The 21711-nt window shown below is 40.4% G+C and overlaps 1 protein-coding gene across 1 annotated transcript in view; it reads left to right on the top strand.

Moving 5' to 3' along the window:
* The window catches only part of CUNH9orf85 (chromosome unknown C9orf85 homolog), a 50704-nt gene extending 29194 nt beyond the window's left edge, over positions 1 to 21510 (top strand). The window contains exons 3-4 of the mRNA XM_050159278.1: positions 19737 to 19850; positions 20494 to 21510. Of these exons, the coding sequence (XP_050015235.1) occupies positions 19737 to 19850; positions 20494 to 20632 (253 nt within the window). The 3' untranslated portion in view covers positions 20633 to 21510. The remainder of the gene's footprint in view (positions 1 to 19736; positions 19851 to 20493) is intronic.
* The last annotated feature ends 201 nt before the right edge of the window (positions 21511 to 21711 follow it).

Genomic DNA, 21711 nt, shown 5'->3' with positions numbered 1-21711 from the left:
TATTTACTATAGATTGTGTTTATATAGATTGTTTTTATAATTTTTTTGAGACGGTGTGTCCCTGTATGACCTAGACCGTCCTCCAACTAATGGCCCTCCCACCTCAGCCTCCAGAATGCTGGGATTTATTGGCATGTGCCACCATATACAGCTGTTATGCCAGTTCTTAAACTGTGTCTTTCCTCTTAATTCAAACCATGAAGATAATGAAAAGTCGACCCAGGTTGACTCTCATGTGTGAATTGCTGGTTTGTAATTTACAGTTTCATTCATTTGTCGGCTTGAGTCAAGATGAAGAGATACCCAGCATAGTCTTTTACTTTTCTGTCCCTACCCTTTCTATATTTCTGCGTCACTTTTGTATCATCCTTGTGCAACCTTATTTTAGCTGAATAAGGACAATCTGGTAATAGTTCTATCAAAGAACAGAATTGCATTTATTATAAATATTAGTGTATTCTTTTTATATTATTTATTTTGGTGTTCCATGTAGTAGGTGTTTAGAACATAGTTGGTTATACTTTCTTTTTTCATTTGGTATCTGTGTATCCTTTTATTGGTCTATCTATCTAATCTATTTATTAAACCATCTAAGTTAATATGCATACTAACAGATCTCGTTATGGTATTTGCACATATTTGTGTTTTTATACATTATTCTAATACATCTCCAAATACTTCCTACTTCCCGCTTTCACAAATGTTCCATTACCTTCACTTTTCTCTTTTCCACCTTATTCCTTAAGATTTTTGGCTTCCTCTTTTATGGTTCCCTTTCTGATTGGATGGCATACATACACCTAGATAGAAGATAGGCAATATTGTTGTTTGTAGTAATTCCCAGTTCTATCAATTTCGTTCAAATATCATTTCATTTTTCTGTACGACTAACCTTTCATCATGTATATGTACCATTTTTTTTAACCCATTCATCCACTGAAGGTCGTGTAGTGCACTTTCTAGCTTGTATGAATAGAGCAGCAACTAATATGGATGTGTGAGTAACTCTATGGTATGTTAACTTAGTCCTTCAGGAGCATGCTCAGGATTGGTATAGTTAGGCCTCCACTTGTAGCCCCCGCTTGTGAGGTTTGTATGTTTGTTTGAGTTTTGAGGAAGTTCCAAACTGATTTCCATAGCGACTGTACAAGTTTACATTCTTTTTTTTTTTTAAGTTTTTTGGTTTTACTATCATTTTTAAATTTTTTTTTTAAATTTATAATGTATACAATATTCTGTCTGCATGTATGCCTGTAGGCCAGAAGAGGGCACCAGACCTTATTACAGATGGTTGTGAGCCACCATGTGGTTGCTGGGAATTGAACTCAGGACCATTGGAAGAGCAGGCGATACTCTTAACCACTGAGCCATCTCTCCAGCCCACAAGTTTCCATTCTCATCAGGAGTTCATAAGAGTTCTTTCCTCACACCGTTGGAATTGTTTGTGTATTCCCAGCCCTCATGTTTTTTCTTGATGATAGCCATTTTGACCTTGGTAAGGTGGGTCCCTATTTCTACCTCCCTAGCACTGGGGTTACAGGCAGACACTGCCATAAACAGCCTTTGTAGGTGCTGGGGATCCGAGCTCAGATCTCCGTGCTTCTGAGCTGGCACTTTCCTGACTGAGCCATCTCCTGAGGCCATGACTATTGTTTTATATTGCTGACTTTCCTTCCTAGGTCCTGGGTTGAATTAGTCTGGTGTTTGAATCCATTTTATAGTTGTTCATTTCTTTGTTTGTTTGTTTAAGACAGGGTCTCACTGTGTAGCTCTAGCTATCCTGGAACTCACTGTGTCAAGTAGGCAGGCTTTAGACTCATAGAAATTCACCTGCCTCTACCACCTGAGTGGTACTTCCCGGTCTGTGTACAAGGACTGTTTCTGAACATAGAACTATGGCGGGTTAATTTAGCCTCTCCTTTCTCAGACACCCACAGTTGCCCAATTTTAAACAAATACTTTCCTCTTAAGGTGGAGCTTGGCCAGTGCTCTCTCTAAGTGATGTAGAGTGACAAAATGGGATTCCTCTGCACCCCTGACCCAACTGTTGGAGACTGGGTTTGAGACTTGTGAGGGCTGTTGGTTGTTCCTGGGGGGGCCAGGTAACGTGGGCAGTTTCTGGCCCACCATCTTGCTTGGACATGCCTTCTTTCTTAGTGGGAAGACATCTTAGGAGTTTTTGGTAGCCATCTAACTACAGTAGAGGTTATCGCATGGTGTTAATTTCCAGTGAAAGCTATTTTAGCCTTCTTACAAACCTAAAACTCCAGGTTTGGAGCATTTATTTACTTAACAATATTTAATAGTGGTGGGCATGGTAGTATATGCCTTTAATTCCAGTATTCACTGGGAAGGCTAAGGCAATTGGATCTCTGTGACTTGCAAGTTCCCAGACAGCCAGGCTACACCGTCTCAAAAAAAAAAAAAAAGAAAAGAAAAAGAAAAAAGGAAAAAAAAGGAAAAAAAAAGGATTTTTAATAACTGGATGCTTTAATTTTGGCTATTTATTTTGCTTACCTAGGTGTTTTTTTTCATTGTCAGTATTGCCGAGTCTTCTTTCAGGTAGTGTTATAGGTGTCTTGATTATTTTTTCAGTGTTTTCTTCCTAGTCTCTAGCATTTTTCCTAAAGAAAAATTCTTTCAGTGGCTAAGGGTGTAACACCGAGTGGCAGAATGTGTACTTGATATGCTGACATCCTGAATTCAGTCCTCAGAACTATAAAACCAGCAAACCATTGCTTATAAACTGCTGAATCTCATGTTAAGTCACCCAGATTGGCAGCAGGGAAGTTAAGCTGTAAGAAAGGTAGAGCATCTGACCTTAGCTTTCCATGAATGAATACTTGTTTCCTAGGTAGCAATTAAGACTAACTATGCAGTAAGTCGTGTACTTGTAGTTAATAAGCCAACACAAGCTCTGTGGTTTCAGAGCATTTTCTATAAGACGTTCTTCCTCTAAAGTGTGTCCAGTTTCACCACTGCTCCATTTTCCCCAGCAGCTTTTTTCCCAAAGCAATTTGACATTACACAATAGCATTACAGAGTGTTACATTTAGCAGACCTTGTTAGAAGTGAAGTAACGTAACTATATTTCTTCCACATCCAGTCCTTGTATCCTTATCTCGGTAGTCTGTGCTTGTCCTGTATGCTTATCTTTGTTATGAGTACGCCACTCTGTGAAAATTTTCTAGCAGACTTCTCTAGAAGTGGTTATTCCCCATCTGTCTCATGTGAGCCACTTTTCTATTAAGGGAAATGAGGGATAAAGGGGACTCAAGGCCTACTGTCTATCACACTGATGAAGGAAATAAGGTATTATATAAATACAAAATACAGCTACGTCATTGTGGTAGTTTGAATGTAATTGGCCCCCATAAACTCATAGGGAGAGGCACTGTTAGAGTTGTGGCTTTGTTGGAGTAGGTATGGCATTATTGGCGGAAGTGTGTCACTGTGGAAGTGGGTTTTAAGGTCTTATATATGCTCAAGCCATGCCCAGTGGGACGGTTCACTTCTTGTTGCCTGCAGATCAAGATGTAGATCTCACGGCTCCTTCTCCAGAGCCAATCCACCATGATGATAATGAACTCATGTTGTGGGAACTCCTTCAGCCAATAGCCTTTAAGATACCCATCCACTTTGGGCTTGGTCTCATGTACAATAAGTGCAGATGAAAAGCATGCATGGTCCTCTTTTCTGCTGGATTCGGTTCCATTTCCCAGCACACACAGTGGACTGTGGACCGCTACCCTTACTGTGAGTTTATTCCCACATCATTAAACCTTTGTTATACTTCTTTCCAGGCTATTGTGGAACTCTTTGGTACTACTAGAAATTGGTGCCCAACGTAGGGCTCAAACCCAATTAAATGTTTTCCTTTATAAGAGTTGCTGTGGTAATGGTGTCTCTTCACAGTAATAGAAACCCTAAGACAGTATTAAGGGAAATCACCAAGAATAAGGAAGTCCAATAAATGCAAAGCGAAGAATATCTCACAGGAGCCTGAGAAATAAATACTAGTCAAAGCAGAGCTCCAGGCAGAGAAGGGAGGAAAAGCCTTTTTCATCTGCCCTTCTGGTTCATAGCTGGGATTCAGTATCTAAAAGTGGAATACCCAAACCTGCAAATGTAATTGATGCACATTTTATATAGCATGAGGACTCTCATAAGGAAAGGAAGACCTGAAGAAATGGTTAAGTCCAAACTAGGCCTGCACTTAGGAAGCTAAGGCAGGAGGACCACAAGTTCAAGAACCTAAAATATATAGGGAATTCTAGGCCAGCTTGTGAAGTATGTGATACATAGTTTAGTCCCCTCTCAAGAAACCAAGAAGGAAAGGGGAAGGGAGAGGATGAGGTTTTCTTTCCAAATATACAGACGTTTCTCACCTTAGAACAGTTTACATCCTAATTAACCCATTCTATAAATGAAAGTACCTCAGCTTGATACACTGAGTATATATCATCATATTTTCATTTTGTGAACCTAAAATGCTCTGCATCCCCAGCCTATAGTAGGGTGAAATCACCTAGCACTAACTGAATCATAATCACGTATTGAATATCTTAAGTGATTGGTTGAATGTGTCCAGCTCTCCCAGTCAGGACCCAGTCTGTGGTTGGTTGCTTGTTCTTTGTCAGCATCTTCTGTGATACTAGGCAGAGTCAGACATGGGCTGATGCACTATTACTGGCCATTTTGTTTAATGGATGAAAAGAGAAAGAGAAGTAGCCTAGAGATTCTAATATTAATGTGAATATTTGCTTTATAATGTGTCCAAACTGATGGCAGGGAAAGATTGCTTGGTGGGTGATGAGACACCTCAGGCCTCCATCTGGATGCTATGACATGCTTGTGAGTGTGGACACAGATGTTCTCCCTCAATAAATAAATTAATAAATATTTAAATATTTTTAAGATTTTTTTCTTTTGAAAGACTATTGCTTGGTTGATGGAGGAAGGTCATTGGTTAAAAATTAAAGAAACTGCTTGGCTGGCCCTCATAGGTTAAAACATAGGTAGGAGGAGTAAACAGAACAGAATGCTGGGAGGAAGAGGAAGTGAGCTCAGAGACGCCATGCTCTACTCTCGGAAGCAGGCACACGCGATGAAGCTCTGACCCAGGATGGACGTAGGCTAGAATCTTCCCAGTAAGCGCACCTTGGGGTGCTTACACAGATTATTAGAAATGGGCTAGTCCACGTGCGAGAGTTAGCCAAGAAGAGTCTAAAGCTAATGGGCCAAACAGTGTTTAAATGATACAGTTTGTGTGTTGTTGTTTCGGGGCATAAGCTAGCCATGTGGGCGGCCGGGGTGCTGGGGACGCAGCCCCGCCGCTCCTTATTACTACACTTGGTTACACGAAACAACAGGCATTTCAGAACCTAAAAGTAAAGCCTGTTTGTCTTTCTGTATTTAAGAAGAAATGCACAGGGTGGTTCTAAGCGGAGTGTGTTAAACTGGAAGTACCTGCGGTGCATAGTTCAGTAAACAAGATTGGTGACATTTGTAAGATTTAATGAAGCACCAAGCTTTTGTTGAATGGAAGGAAAGGGCCTCTGGGATGATCAGTACTGGACTATGAGAGCACAGGAAAACAGGGCTTCGGGATTAGTTGAATTTGTGGTTGAATCTAAACTTTGTCTTGACTTAAACATATAATCCCCCTTACCCAGGCATTTAAACAAACAGTTCATTTCATTTCTAGCCTTCTTGCACCTTTTGAGAAAAGGGCAAAATCTTTTAACCATTAATTTAAATTTAAAGTATCAAAATTTCTTGACACCTTTTTTTTTTTTTTTTTTTTTTCCCCCCGAGACAGGGTTTCTCTGTGGTTTTGGAGCCTGTCCTGGAACTAGCTCTGTAGACCAGGCTGGTCTTCTTGACACCTTTTAGACCAATTATTTTATAAGATCCCTTGCCCTTCATACTTAATTGCATTGAATAAATTCTACTATTCCTTTAAAGTCATTGTTGCACCCCGTCTCACCTGTTCTCAGACATCTCTCTTCGTCCAGAGATAAATAAACCTGTGGTCTAACAAATAAAGAGGGGCTGGAGAGATGGCTCCATGGTTAAGAACCCTTACTGCTCTTGCTGAAGACCTGGGTTCCATTCCCAGCACCCACATGGTGGCTCATGCACCTGTAGCGGACAGCAGTTCATCATGCTGACTCACACACTGTACACATGAATGCAAAGTGAAAAGGAAAAGAATAAAGGTTAATCCTCTTCATTGTTGTAAGGAGCTCAGTATGGAAAGCTGGGTTGTTTGAACCATCTGCTCCAGTGCGGGAGGAGGGGACGGAGGGGACGGAGGAGACATCTATAAGTCAGGAGAAGCCCACAAGTCATATCTGGAAGACATTGAGATGGTGAGACTTGCCGCCAAGAGCCTCATGCCACCATATGTTGTGTCTCTATTCGTGGTGCCTGTGTCTTCCCTTTTTCTTTGAGTCTTTTGAGACAGGCTTGGCTGGAGCCCCTGATCCTCCCCTCCCCCGCAGGTGTTGGGGTCACAGGGATGTGGTGCTATTCCAGGAGCTCTTCCTTCCTAATCAGACTCTCTGAGTAGGACCTAGCTGTACTCTTTATAGACAAATCCCTTTGTTTCTTCTCACTATGCAGCTCAGGCTAGCGTGGAATCCATTATCTATCCCAGACTGGTCTTAAATACACAATCCTTCTCCCACAGCCTCCCCATCATCATGTTTATAAAAGGATATCAGAACACAGCTCTTACTCCAACAGGAATAAGAGACAGTCTTTTTCTGAGCTAAATATGAGTACCCATGGCCAAGGATATAGACTTGAGTTACCCTGAATGGCATGCTCCTGCATGGAAGTGTTTACATTAACTTCTGTAGTCACAGAACAAAAGAAAGAAATCAAGTCCCTTCCGGATACACTGCTGAGGACAGTGGGTAGCCAGCTGCCTTGAAACAGGTTCCTTCTGCAGGACTCAAGCTAGCTGAGCACACTCCTAGCCTTCGGGGTGGTGAAAACTAGTCGTCTGTCTAGTTTATACATCTCAAAGGTTTTACCTGACACTCAAAGGCTATCCAGTCAGATATAGAGGTGAGTGTCTGTGGCTGCTGACTCTGTGGTTAATCCTCCAGCTCCACAGTCGCAGAAGTTCTAATTAGTTGTCATTCTGGTCTGTAGTATTTTCAATGTAGGTGTGGCTTTTTCAGGAAAATAGAGTTCATACAGAAGTTCTGTATCCCTGAATTTCTTAATACCCCAATACTGAATGTGGGGGCTGAGCCTGTCCTCCCAGGGAAGACTGCAGTACGATAGCTTGAGTCCAGGAGTTCAGGAATAGCCTGGTCTAAAACCACAAAAGAAACAAACAGGAAGGAGTACCACTGCCCTCATTTTTTCAGAGGAAACAAGTCAGTGGTTCACAGAGAATGCGGTAATTAGTGCCAGTACCTTGCTTGTCTGGCTCTGATACTGCATTCAGTACCAGTCCATTGGCATTCGCTAATTATCTGCCTTGGCTAAGCAGACACTACTGCAATACCAGTCATTCTGACGTAACTCTGTATAGATAAGTAACTTCCATGACACCCAAGGTGTTGTCCCTTCTATTCTTAGAGACAGATGACTGCTGTGTGCCATTGACCAGTGCGAGCTGTCCCTCATCCTCCATATAATTGTAAAGTTCATAATTCAAGTGGTAAAAGTTGGGTGTGTATGTGTTTATGACCCGATGACTGACTTTCTATGGATTAGTTTGTTTCTACCAAGTAAATGTAGCACTTGGGTTATTTGTCCAGTTTGTAATTTCTATTTTTATATTAGGGTTTTAGACCAAGTGGGAAAGACAATATATTCATTACCTTTCACAAAATTTATTGACTTAGAAAAATATTGGCATGTTTAAGTATTGCATTATAGTTCACTAAATTTAGCAGTGTGAACCTTAAGTGATGTTCTGAATTTCACTGAAATAAATACATTAACAAAAAACAAATCTGTGTTTTAGCATATTCCTACTAGACAGAGAAATTTTCATTACTTACCACGTGCATAATTAGGAGGAGGAATCACTCTGAAATACAGTAGGAGAAAGGGCATTAATAATTAAGTCTTCATTGATGGGATATTTAATAATTGAGCTTTCATTGAGGAATCTTAATTATGTGCAGGTGTGTTTGTCAACAGGTCTCCACAGAGGCCAGAGGTGTTGGATTCCCTGGAACTGGAGTTACAGGCAGTTGAGAGCCTCCTCATGTGGATGCTGGAAACCGGGCTCAAGTCCTCTGGAGCAGAAGCAAGTGCTCTTAAACACTGAGCCATCTTTTTAGCTCCCTAAGTGTCAGGGTTTGGTGCTAGCCCGGACCATAAATTAATTCTTTACCAGGCCCCAACATAAACTATCTCTCTCTGGACTGCGACTCACATGGTTTCATCGGGAGGGAAATTCTCATAGATCCCTCATGATATCCTGAGTTCACATCCTGAAAAATTTCTCCTTTTTTTTTCTCCAAAAAGTCTTTATACCAAAACTTAACTTAGGGGAAATGCATTAGCACCTAAGGGATATTTAATAATTAACCCTTCATTTGTGGCCTCTTCTCTCTGTATAAGAAGTTCTCAGTCTGTGGGTCATGATATCCTGCATATCATATATTTACATTACTATCTATAACAGTAGCAAATTTACAGTTATAAAGTGACAATGAAATAATTTTACGGTTGGGAATAACCGCAGCATGAGGAACTGTACTAACAGCGGGGGGGGGGGGGTCTCAGCATTTTGAAGGTTGAGAACCGCTGCTCTTAGTTTATTTGAAAATCCAGGTCAGTTTGTGATGACAGAGGTTAATGAATAAAGATTGTTGAGCAGGGTATGGCATCTGGCAGACTCCAGAGATAAAGATAGTAATGGCCTGACCTGTAGCTGCTGTTTTCCACCTCCTTCCCTGCCGCTCCCTCGTGCTCCGTAAGCATGGTAAAGATACTGTAAACAGTGAGTTCATCCCTGCAGTTGGACTCTAGCTTCCCATGATGCAGTGTGACTTAATGAACAAGGATTAGGGTTGACATTGCAGATCAATAAAGAACTTTCAGGAAGGATTCATCCTCTGGGATCGTAAGCTGCCTTGTTATTATAGAACACTTTCCATTTCTCGTATTTTAAAAATGCCTTTACTATTTAGGCTTGGAAAATGATGTGTCCTCTGAAATTAGAAGTGGTTTTTTGTTGATGGGTAACCATAAGAATTATTTCCATAGTTCTTTATAGAGAGAATTGTCAGGAAACTGACACAGTTTTGGGAAAGAGAGGAAAGAAATGAAAAGATGTCAATTATTTAGGGCTGACCTACAAAAGAGGTTGTCTTAGTCAGTGAATAGCTATTGCTGTGATCAAAGCAACTTGAGGAAGGGTTTATTCAGCTTATGCTTCCATATCACAGTTCATCATCAAAGGACGTCAGCACAGGAACTCAAGCAGGGCAGGAACCTGGAGGGAGGAGCTGATGCAGAGGCATGGAAGAGTGCTACTTAATGGCTTGCTCATCATGGCTTGCTCAGCCTGGTTTCTTATAGACCCCAGGGCCACCAGTCCAGGGATAGCACCACCCACAATAGACTAGGCCCCCCTTATTTAATCACTGATTAAGAAAATACACAGGCTTGCCTATAGCCTGATCTTATGGAAGCATGTTTTAAATTGAAGTTACCTCCTCATAGATGATATTAACTTGTATCAAGTTGACATAAAACTGTCCAGTACAGAGGTCACTAATGTCCTTATATTAAACTTAATATCCTTTCAAAACTGTGCGGAGCCTGGTAGCACACACTTGTAATCCCAACACTTTAGAGATAAAGACGGGAGAATCAGGAGTTCAAGGTCATTCTTGGCTGCATTGTGAATTTGAGGCCAGCCTAGGCTACATTAGACCTTGTCTGAGAGCAAAACAAAAAATCAAAACTATCACATCATTGCATTTTAGTACCCACCCCTTAAAGACACCTGCTAGAAAACTGTCTTATATGAACAAGTTTTCTTTAGCTATAAGAACCAAGAAACTGAGCTGAATCTAGAGACAGTTTACTATAATTGTTTTATTAGGAACAATAAATATTTCTTGGACAAGTCTAAGCTAATAGAGATATTATCCTAGACATAGCTCTTTAGTTTCTTATTTTAAAAAATGCAGATTCCCGGTAAGAAATATGGTTCAATTCACAATTATTTTAAATAGCATCTTCAATCCACAAGACACTGTTCTTTATAAGATAAAAAATATGAAGTATCACGATCAGCAAGGAATTTATAATCTCTCTGGAGATTCAGGTCCACAGGCGATTCTTGAGCAGATGGTTAGAAGTGGTAATTATTAGTAGAAAGGGAGATCCCAGGCATACAAGATATGATTGCAGAGAAGTAATACAATAGAAACAAGAGAAAGGTTCAGAAATGTCATGAAATGCAATTAGGGGAGTGGTGTGGATGATACTTACAGAAAACCTTGTAAAGAGTAGCCTGGGAAAGAAGGGAAGATGATTAGAGCCATTCCTACCCCTCCATCACTCACAGATGATGCGGATGACTGATGTGGGATTCCCCTCTGTATGCTATGAATGTGTTTTATAGCCATTAAAGAAACTGTTTCTGCCAGTGGCTTAGCGGAGCCAAACAATGCTGTAATTAATATAGTTTCTGTTTCCTCATTCGGGTCTGGGCAGCCAGTAAGGTTTTCGCAGAAGCCATCTTTCTCCTCCAGCAGCTACTTGACATCTTTTTTGACTCCGCCCATTCTTCTCTCTCTCCTCCCCCCCCTCTCTGTCGCTGTTTTGATTTCCTGCCTGGCTTTACTCTGCTAAGCCATTGGCTGAAAAAAGCTTCTTTATTAACCAATGGTAATAAAATATATTCACAGCATACAAAGGGGAATCCCACGTCGGGTAACTGTCTCATTTGTTCTATATTTTTGCTGTTTGCTTGTTTGATAAGTCAAGGTCTCATGGTGCCCTTTAGACTACCCTTGGGCTTACTCCTGCCACCTCACCCTACCCAGTGTGTCATGACAGATATACCACCATACCTCTATTGCTTGCCAGTCTGTAACTTTGGTAGTCCATGGACATGAATAATATTATATGCAACAAGAGGTTTTGGTTGACCTCAAATATATATGTAACGAAGAGAAAACTAGACATAGAATTCATCATTCAATTTCTGACATCAAAAAAACTGGATCATCTTTTATTTTTATTCTTTCATCAAAATAAACATCTATCACCATTTATATAAGAATTCCATGGCCCAGCTCCACCAGTCCCTCACATGGAAAGCATGTAAACTAAGCTGTACAGCATGGCTGTTGTGGAATATTAGTTAAAGATGTGTTACATTCTTTTATGCTATGCAATATCTGTTTAATAATGCAAAGATGGGTTGTATTCTTTTATGTTGCTTTTGTTTAACTCTGTAAAGCTGTGTTACTTTGCCTGTCTAAAACACCTGATTGGTCTAATAAAGAGCTGAACTGTCAGTGGCTAGGCAGGAGAGAGAAACAGTCAGAGCTGCCAGGCAGAGAAATAAAGAGGAGAAGGAGGGAAGAGCTAGAAAAAAACATAGGTTGCCTATGCCTATTGGAGGAAGTACCTTGTGGATCTGCCAATACTGAATTTCTCTCATTTGCATATCAGAGGGTGAGGTGCTGACAGTCACTGTTTACCAACGTGTCCAGTCATCCTGTGTGCACATACCACAGGGGACTAATGATGGCTGCAGTCAGAACATAGTAACCAGGAAGCTAAGGCAGATAGCTTACAACAGAGGGAAATTTGTTTCTGTCAACTGCTAATGTGTTTGCTGTTTATCCCAGTGGATCCCCTTGTAGATCTTTTTGCTATCAAAACAACCTAAGTTTTGCGGGTTTTGTTTAACTGAGTTTGCTAGGTCAGTGAATACAATGTAATTCAGGTGTCGTAGAACCCAGTACCAGTGATTCGATTCGTTATGCTCAAGTGTCAACAGTGTGGGTACCCATGATGAAGAGTGATACTCAGAGGAAGTTAGAGTGACTTTCAAAGATGGTGTGACAGGGACTTGTCAAAAACTGGGCTAGTCTCCCATTCCAAATCATGTTCTTTTCTACCATTTTATTTTCAAAATATTTTCTAGAACTTGCTATGATACATTAAAAACTCCCAGTCTGTTCCTGATTGTGAGTGGTCAGCACTTATTTTTTCCTTTTGTGTTTTACATTGTACAGGCTGTGCCATTTTAGAGATGTTAGGTATTGAGTCCTGGTCAGTAAATATGGTCTATAAGAGCAAATTGTGTTTTAATTTAGCCACATTAAACTGATTAGTTGTAATTTATACATAACCAAAACAGTTTGAGTGATTGTTTCTGATAGTTTTCTCTCTCTCTCTCTCTCTCTCTCTCTCTCTCTCTCTCTCTCTCTCTCTCTCACACACACACACACACACACACACACACACACAGATGCACATACAGAAAGAAAGAGAGAAAATATGAAAAGGAGGAAAAACTAAGATTAACACCGTGATGTTTCTTTAATAAAATGTAATAAATGCAGCAATTTTTCAAGGAAAATTAAGAAAAATAAATATTTGGGCAATTTAAAGTTATTCCATATCACAAATTTTATAAGGAAGAGTACTCGGGAGTGATTAGAGATTTATAGCTAGTTTTAAAGATGCTTTAAAATACTTTATGGGTTTTATGCAACTTGGGATGGATGACTATTAAAGTGCTATGTAAACTGTGCTCACACTTAATAATCAAGGTCCTTTGTGTTGAGTTTTTAAAACCTGCAGACCTCTGTAGCTGGGGAACTCTGCTGTGCTCACTGCATGTGCACAAAGCCTGGGCTATGTGTTTTGAAAGGAAGGGCACACTAGCACTGCTCTTGGGAGACAGAAGAGGGAGACTGTAAAGAATGTTGTCGTCCTGTTGCCACAGCCCTACCTCACCTCTGTAGAAAGTGAAATGCCTTTAAGTGAGTCTCTTTCCTGTTTTTATGCAGGGGTACTATCCTAACAAAACTTGGTTTCAGAAGTAATTTAACTTTGAAAAGATTGTAATTGCTTTCAGCTTTCCTTCTGTTCTCAGATTGGTCATTGTAAACTCCACCAAGGGCTCAGAAACTCTTAGGAATGAAGGTCTTTTTATTATGATAGACGTCAAGAGTTCTCAAATGTTTGTGGGCATAAGAATTTCCTAACGAGTGTAGCAGATTCGTGGGACTCATTTCCAAGATTTTGGTTCTGTAAACAATGTGTTTAACAACTGGTGTTTAACATGCTGATGTGGGGTTGATTTCTAAGAGTCACCTTTGTTAGGCTGGCTAGCTAAAGGATCAGGACCCTTTTGACTGCAAGACTGCTATTTTAGAGATTTACATGTCAATCTTAACTCTGAGAGTTCCCAGGAGTACAATTTTAACTCTGCATTAGCAACTTAAATACTTAAAGATTTGTTGTTTCTTGAGGTCTCTAGCGTGAGACAAATATTTATCAAAAGCAAAACAAGCTGTCATTTCCTTGAATTATCAGATGACCCAAACCGAGAGAGACTTAACATTGTTTCAGGACTAAGAAATTAAAGCTAAAAGTGTTATGGAAAGTTTCATAATCCATTGGAATGATTGGGATGTTTTCCTTGTGTTCCTAATGGTGTGATCTTTAAGTCTATTTTTAATACAGAATAATGCAGTAAAGCTTTTTGAAATGCCAGAATCCAAGTATACTAAAAACAATTTACCACAGAAATTTTAATAACTTTTTATTTAGCTCCTATGTCTAAGGTCTTTATTATCCTAGTGTGTGATTTGTGCACTCTAAAGTTCACCCTGTGCCGTGTAAGGTTGAAGTTTTAACCTATGCATTTGTGCCATGGGCATCACATGGAAGATAAGGAACTGTAATTACCCACAACTTTTAAAATGTGCTGTATTTTACCTCTTTAAAGTTAAACCATTAATATAAGACAGCATTTTGTATGAACAATAGTTTTCATTTTTATCAAATAAGGATACCATAGTGAGATATTGGGTTGTTAAGCGTGTGTGTGTGTGTGTGAGAGAGAGAGAGAGAGAGAGAGAGAGAGAGAGAGAGAGAGAGAGAGAGAGAGAGAGAGAGTATGTGAGCTGCAGAGGCTAGAGAAATGACTCTGGGAAGGTCACTTGGTGTGCAAGCATAGGCTCTGATGCTAGCTCTCAATTGGGCAAGATGAGTGTTGGCCCCACAGGTGCCTTTAACTCCAGTTGTGTGGGGAGAAGAGACAGGATAATCATTGAAGTTGGCTAGGTGCCCACCTAGCTCCAGGTTCAGTGAGAGACCCCGTCACAAAGGAGGAAGGGAGAAAGGGAGGAGGGGAGGAAGAGAAGAGAGAGGTCGTTCTTCTCCGATCTCAGGGAGTGTGCACACAGGCCTGTGCACCTAAATTCACATGGACATATAATATAACATGCAGAGAGAGAGAAAGAGAGATTGCAAGTTGCTCTCCAAACCTGCCATACTCTTCTGTGCTTGCCCACAGTATATAGGCGTCCTATGTTATCATTACGACTGAATATTATTGTTGTTGGTTTTGTTTTGTTCTGTTGTAGTCCTCAGTGAGTAGTTGACCCTCACTGTGATTTCAGTTAGCATTTCTCTAGTGACATCATGCAGCCGTCTTCGTGTGCTCATTTGCATCTTTTATTTCTCATTTGTTGAAGGCTTTGTTATGATCTTAACAGATGTGAAGCTCATCTTTCCCAAGTGTTTTGATAGTACTAAAGTTTTAACTTCTTCTGTATCACTTAGCAGTAGTGGGGGGAGGCCTGAGTCAGCCCCTCACTGTCACCCAGCAAAGACTGAGGGGTTCTTCTCAGAGATCCTCATTCAGGTGAAGCTGGAACTCCTCTCTGTGGGTGGTGGTGGGGAAATGAAGCAAAGCTGAATTATAATAGGAAGAAGGTTTATAGACTTCAGCCTGGGTTTGTTAGAGAGAGATGCTGGGGAAAGAGTGAGCTGTGCTCAGTCCTGTGTAAGGGTTGGAGCAGTGCTGTAGATACAATACTGTGGAGGCTTTTATTAAGGGCGTCAATTAAAGGGCCTCTGAGAAACTCTCCCCATCTCTTCTCCCTAGTCCCATAAGTGAGACGGTATGGGCTCTGAAGGGGCTTTGATTTCCTTGCAGTCCCATAAAGCAATAGCAGGGTCATAAGGGTTGTGCAAAAGGACTTCTTTTAAAAATGTCAGTGGAGGGGTTCTTGCGAGAGTTCTGTAAAAGCGATCTACAGCTGGGAAAGGAAAGGGACAATATACTTAGGCTTTAAGCCAACTCATTGCTATTTTAATATTCTTTTTTACTTAAGAAGTTTCCATAAAATATGTTTTGATCGTATTCTTTTATTTTCCTCAACTCCTCTCAAATCCTTCCACTATTTGTGATTGATAATGGTGGGAAAGGGAAAAATCATTTTCTCCAGTAGAGAAAAGTTGGGTGTTTCACCCACACTCCAGGGCAGGCCCTGTGCCCAGGAGTAGTTGGCCAACACAAAACTGACCCCATGCTTTTTTGTGTACTTTTTGTTTTGTTTTGCTATTTTTAACATTCTTATTTAAAACACCTATGTATTGACTGTTACCTGTGTGGGCAACTTTCAGAGCTTTGGCTCTTCCCACATTTTCACTGCATTTTAATTAATTTCCTTGGTTTTTGTTGAGCTTAGCAACATACTAGAATATTGTGCATACAGAGGTAAGTTTAAAAAAATAGTTTATGTCTTCTAGGAATTCCAAGCTATTAAAGAGATACATCTTTAAATAAGTAGTTGGATTACTATGCCATTTGTTTCTTTTACTGAAAATAGATTTTTTTCCCCCTCACATAATCTGTCCTGATTATGGTTCCCTTCCCTCTACTCTTCCCAGCTCCTTCCTCCCTCCCTCCCATTGGATCCACCTGTTGGGGGAGGCTGCTCGTTCTTTTCTGGCTAGACCCAAAATCACACTGAAACTGTGTTGATTAAAATATTGTTGGACAATTGGCTTAATCATATTTCTAGCTATCTTTTACATCTTAAACCCATTTCTATTATTTTATATTTTACCATAAGGCTTGTTGTGGTTTACTGGTAAGGTTCCAGCTGGTGGCTCTGGTCCTTCTCCTCTGGCGGCTACATGGTGTCTCTTGACTCTGCCTGCTTCCTCCTCTCTCTGTGCTTGAAATTCCCACCCTGTTTTACTCTGCTAAGCCATTGGCCGAAAGCTGCTTCTTTATTAACCAATGGCAATAAAACATATTCACAGATATAGAGGGGACTCTCACATCACCACCCCGCTTTGTCTTTCATTAGAAAATAATCAGGCTTCTAAGGGATAATATAATGAGGTAAAGCAAATGCAACATAATAGGATAAAACAAATTGAAAGAAAAGAGCCCAAGAAAAAGCACATAAAACAGAAACAAAGACAGACATAACTCGTTCACACGCTCAGAAATCCCATAAAAGCACTAAATACATGCAAAGAACTTGTAAAAATGAAGAGGAAAAAATTAGAAATATATAAATAAAATAAAAAGATAAAATTAAAATGAAAAAGTCCCAACGTAACATTTTGAGACAAGGAACTTCCAAAGGTGCCCTTGAATTTATTAGCTGTTGGCCGTCTACTGCTGGGTAAGCAGCCTGTTCTTAAGAGTAGTTTGCCTTTCCAGTGAGACTCCTGTGGAGAAAACTAAATTCTCATTTGCAAGAGGTCATTGGAGCTAGCATCTGTGTTAGGGATAAGGACATGTGTCCACTTCTCCTTTCAGCCCTAGTACCCATCTGGTACAGACTCTTGCAGGTCCTGTGAGTGCTGCCCCGTCCCTGTGAGTGTAAATGTGCTTCAGTCCTGTTGTGTTTACAAGGCCACACTCACTGCCTCTTCCCGTCTTTCTGTCTCTGCAGAGTTCCCTGAACCTAGAGGGGAGGGATTTCATGGAGACACCTCATCTAGGACTGAGTGTTTGAAGGTCTCTCTTTCTCTGCCCTGTCCAGTTGTCTTCTCTATTTGTTGCCATCTGCTGCAGGGGAGCTACTTCTCTGATGAGGGCTGAGCAAGGCACTGGTCTATGAGTATAGCAGAGTGTCATTAGAAGTCATTTTATCCCTATGCTTTTTAGTAGAACAGTAGTATTTGGTTTTATTCTAGGTCCTTGGGCTATCTAGTCTCAGGTTCTTGGTCACCCAGTCAGTGTAAAGTATGAGTTCCATCTTGTGGAGTAGACCTTAAGTCAAATTGTTGTTCCCACAAGCTTTGTGCCACCATTGCCTTAGCATACCCTGCAGGCAAGACACCATTGTAGATTGAAGAAGGCCGTGTGGCTGGGTTGGCATTTTATGTTTCTCCTTTGGTAGTATGCAGAGTATCTTCCTGTACCAGAGACAGTAGCTCATAGGGGTAAAGGCTCTGTGTAGGTACCAGTTGGACTTATCCATGTTCAATGAGTTGTGTAGGTGTGTCTTCATCCACAGGTCTTTGCTGTCAGCTTGTGGAGAGAAGCTTGTAGTCTTGGTAACAGCCTGGGTTATTTGTGGGTTCCCATGGGACCCCTTTGCCCAACAACTCAACTAGATGTAACCCAGTCCTGGTACTGGAAGCTTTATTTGGTGACAAGAAATGGCTAGTTGGGGTTCTGTCTCTCTTACTATTTGGTGATTTCATTTCTATTGTCTTAACATATAGCGTGAGAGTTTCTACTGTATTTGTCTCTGTCGGCACTCTGGTGAGCAGGGGCATTCTAGAAAAGCAGTACAGTGGGCTTAAGTATTACCTAAATGGCCTTCAACATTTGTGTCCTTATCCTGGCCTTGTTCTGTTCATGAAGCACAGCCAGAGCACGTTGAGTCTAACTCCTACAGAACCCCAGATTTTTCAATGCTATGTGAGCTCTGGCTTTTTGTCTAAAATCAACAGCTATACTGGCCCCTGACAAAACGGGTGGCAAGCCTTGAAACCCGGAACTGACTTCTCCCTATCTATAAAAGTCCTGGGCCTCGTCCTGTTCACTAGTGTGTTTACATGGGGAATCTGCACCTAACTAGATCACTCCATTGCTGTGGTCCTAGATCAGACCTTGAACTTACACATTAAAGATGGCCTCTACCTTAAAACTTCATGGACCAACACCAGCCATCTTCAGCTCCTTGAGCAGCTCTCCTCACCTTCTTAGTCGCTGTAGGGACTTGTTCTGGACTTGGCTTTGGTTTGTGAGAATGGAGCAGGATGGAACTTTTATCTTTGCCAGTGTAATCTCTCTATCACAAGGTTGTTCCTGTCTTGTCATCCCTGTGTTAACTAGAGTAGCATTTTTAATTCCCATCAAGAACTTTTCTTTGCCTTTATAGTCTGACTAGCCATTTGGTTCTAGCCCTCTGCACACCTTCCTCACACTGTTTCTGGGTTTTGATTTAAAAGAGAGATCAGTGACTCCCATTCACTTGAACAGTTCAGGGCCTGTTCAGCCATGGGTGACCTAATTTCAGTACACAAGTAGGAAAGGAGGGGGAAAAGGAGGAAGCCGCAGTGGTGCCTGGTAAGCAGATCATTAAAGCCCATGTGACACCAGTTCCTTTGCTGTATCCTGAACCAGGTAGAACAGCAACACGCAGGTTATCACAATAATCACATATTATCACAATAGACATAATAATAAAAACATTTGAATTATTAAAGTCAGACAGACTTTTAGTAGACATTGCATTGAATCTGTAGATTTGTTGGAGTATTGCCTTATTGATTGCCTTATTGACGACACTAGTCCATAAACATGGGGCATTTTCCCATATACCTATGTCTTCAATTTTTTAATTAAAATGTTTCTTCATGATCATGTTTCCTCTCTCCCAGTGCCTCCCAGATCCTACCCACCTAATTTCATGCCCCCCGAAAAATAAATAAGAAGCAAAAATAAAATCAACAACAATAAAATACAAGAAACAAAAAAAAACCCACAAAAATGAAAATCAAAACAAAGAATACCAAAATAAAGTTTACAAACACCATTGAGTTCATTTTATGTTGGCCAAGTACCCTGTGCATGGAACCTGCCCTGGATGTGGTTGATACAGCCAATGTAGGTGTTTAGTTTAGTTCTGTGCATTGAGTTTATAGCATTTTTGTTAATTACTATTCTTTTTGTGGATTGTATATTGTATATTGTTTTTTTGCATGTAGATATTATTTTAATAAGTTTTTAATGACACTTAAAAACCTTAAGGAGGTGGACAACCAACAGATGTGAGTTGTGGTCCAGAAATACTGTTACTTGAAGTGGTGTAAGTGTCTGAGTTTGACATTAGGGACCAGGGAGACAGACCATCAGTGAAGTGCTTGCTGTGTCAGTGTGAGTACCTGAGTTCAGTCACCAGAGCCCACATGAAAAGCCAGGTGCCAAGCCGTGCTGTGAGCTTATGATCCCCAGTGTTGGGAAGTGGAGACAGGCAGGTACATGGTAAACTCCGAGGCAGTTAGAGACTCTGTCTCAAAGAACAGGGTGATGATATCTGAGAGATGATAGCCCAGATTGCCCTCTGGCCTCTACACACATGTGCACGCAAGCGCACACGCTCACACAGAAGATAAAATCTGAGCTTTAAGTCGACCTTTCAATTTTTGGACTTTTAACCATATATCAGCCACAGCTTCTTACCACATCAAGATCCTAAGTAGTAAAAATCTGTATTAATTTTCCCTTTCTCTTTCAGTGTTAAATGTTTACAGAAGACAGTAAAGGACTCTTACCACATAATATGTAGACCATGTGCCTGTGAGCTTGAAGTTTGCGCAAAATGTGGAAAGAAAGAAGACATTGTTATTCCGTGAGTGTTTCCTTTACATTGGGGTTTGTTTTTAGTCCTCATCCATGAGCTTTCTCTAGCAGCACTAACTCAGTTTAAAGTTATAAGCACTTTTCTTCATAGCAGGAAAAGGGTCACAGTCTTATCAAACTCTTCTATTAGAGTATAAGATGACATTTGTATGTTTAAGAACATCAACTCTTCAGCCTTGCGCTTCATACTCATCTGAAGAATGACTTTTTCGGAGCAGTCCTCCCTGGTGGCCTCTTCACTCACCCGAGCCCACTCTTCTCACAGCAGCGTTGGAAGTGCTGACTCGAGCTAAGCTCTTAGAAGACGCTCTTCTGCTTTTCCGTAGGCTCCTGATGGGAAGAAACAAGGAGAGGATTTTTTAACCACCACCGTTAAATAATGAAAGCATGAGTAATAATTATAATTTTTTCTTCTTGGGCTGGAGAGATGGCTCAGTGGTTAAGAGCACTGACTGCTCTTCCAGAGATCCTGAGTTCAATTCCCAGAAACCACTTGGTGGCTCACAACCATCTGTAATGAGATCTGGCACTCTCTTCTGGCGTGCAGGCATACATGGAGGCAGAATGTTGTATACATAATAAATAAATAAATCTTTAAAAAAAATTTTTTTTCTTCTTTTTCTTCTATTTAGGTTTAATAAAGAACCAGAAAATTCAGCAAATACTGAAAATCAAGGTTCTAACTGTAGACGAAGCTGCAGAGGGGAGGAAGACAGTGACGAGGATTTAGAAGCTGACACTGACTCAGATGGGGAGGACGGGGACTCTTAGGTGGCCTGACCGCACCGAGGCGACTGCAGAGGGCTCGGCAGACACAGAGACATCCGATGTGGGGGTCCGAAACAGGCCGAGCTGACGCATGAGCAGTATAAATTATTTGTAACATTTGAATAACAGAAACTTTCAGGTTTTCACAATAAAACTTGAGCTGCATATACAGAATATGTATGGAAACTTCCTGTGACATGTTGTACAATCTATGGGAATTGTTTAGAAAAGCATGTTATCTAGTGTCAAACTATCTCTTGGAACATTACGATGATTAACTCATAGTGAGTACATTTTTGTAACCTGACCTCACGTATGTAACTTCCTTAGCAAAAGCCCCCTTATATCTTACAAAGCAAAAGCATTTATTTTTATACACAAACACAGGTGTAGTGATTTTCCTTCAAAAATATTTTTATATATGCCATTCCATTGTTTTTACCTTTTCCAGTTTGGAAATACATACTCAGACAACAATTGTGTGGAGTATATAGTTAATAACTGGAAAGGAAACTAGCCTTCATACTCGATGGAGATACTCGCAGTGTCAGACGCTCCGGTGATGCTCTTCCATGTAAGCTATTACATTGCTCTGAGTTCTCACTTTGCTGCCAGCGGTTCTACTTGTGGGCAGTGTAGGTTAGCTTTGTGTGATTGCTGAAGTGTGAGTCTTTATGCTTAAAATCCTAAAGTTATAGAAAGGTGGTGAGGCAATACAATGAACTTTTTCATACTCTATTCATCGATTCTCAATTTTAATGTTTTATTATGTTTTCTTTGTGTCTTAATCTCCACACATGTATATATGACATGTATGTATGTGTATATATGTGCGTATATATTTTCTGAATCATTGAAATAAATGTGAAACCCTGGCTTTAGACTTGTGTGTATGACTTTTTTATTGTTCTAAAATTTGGAAATTGATCCACGTTCTTATAGAAGCTATGATCTGCTCATCTTACATTTTTGTACATTGCTTTGATGTTGAGGTTTTTGGGTTTGACTGGTTTTCCTGATGCACACAATACCCATATAAAATGGAGCAGGATTAGAAATTATTGAAGATATTTTAATTTAGG

Source organism: Alexandromys fortis, unplaced genomic scaffold (assembly GCF_014885135.2).
Source record: "Alexandromys fortis isolate MF-2015 unplaced genomic scaffold, M_Fortis_MF-2015_v1.1 scaffold_10, whole genome shotgun sequence".
Taxonomy (NCBI): Eukaryota; Metazoa; Chordata; class Mammalia; order Rodentia; family Cricetidae; genus Alexandromys; species Alexandromys fortis.
Note: the sequence above shows the minus strand (reverse complement) of the source record. Positions and strands in the feature narration are given on the sequence as shown.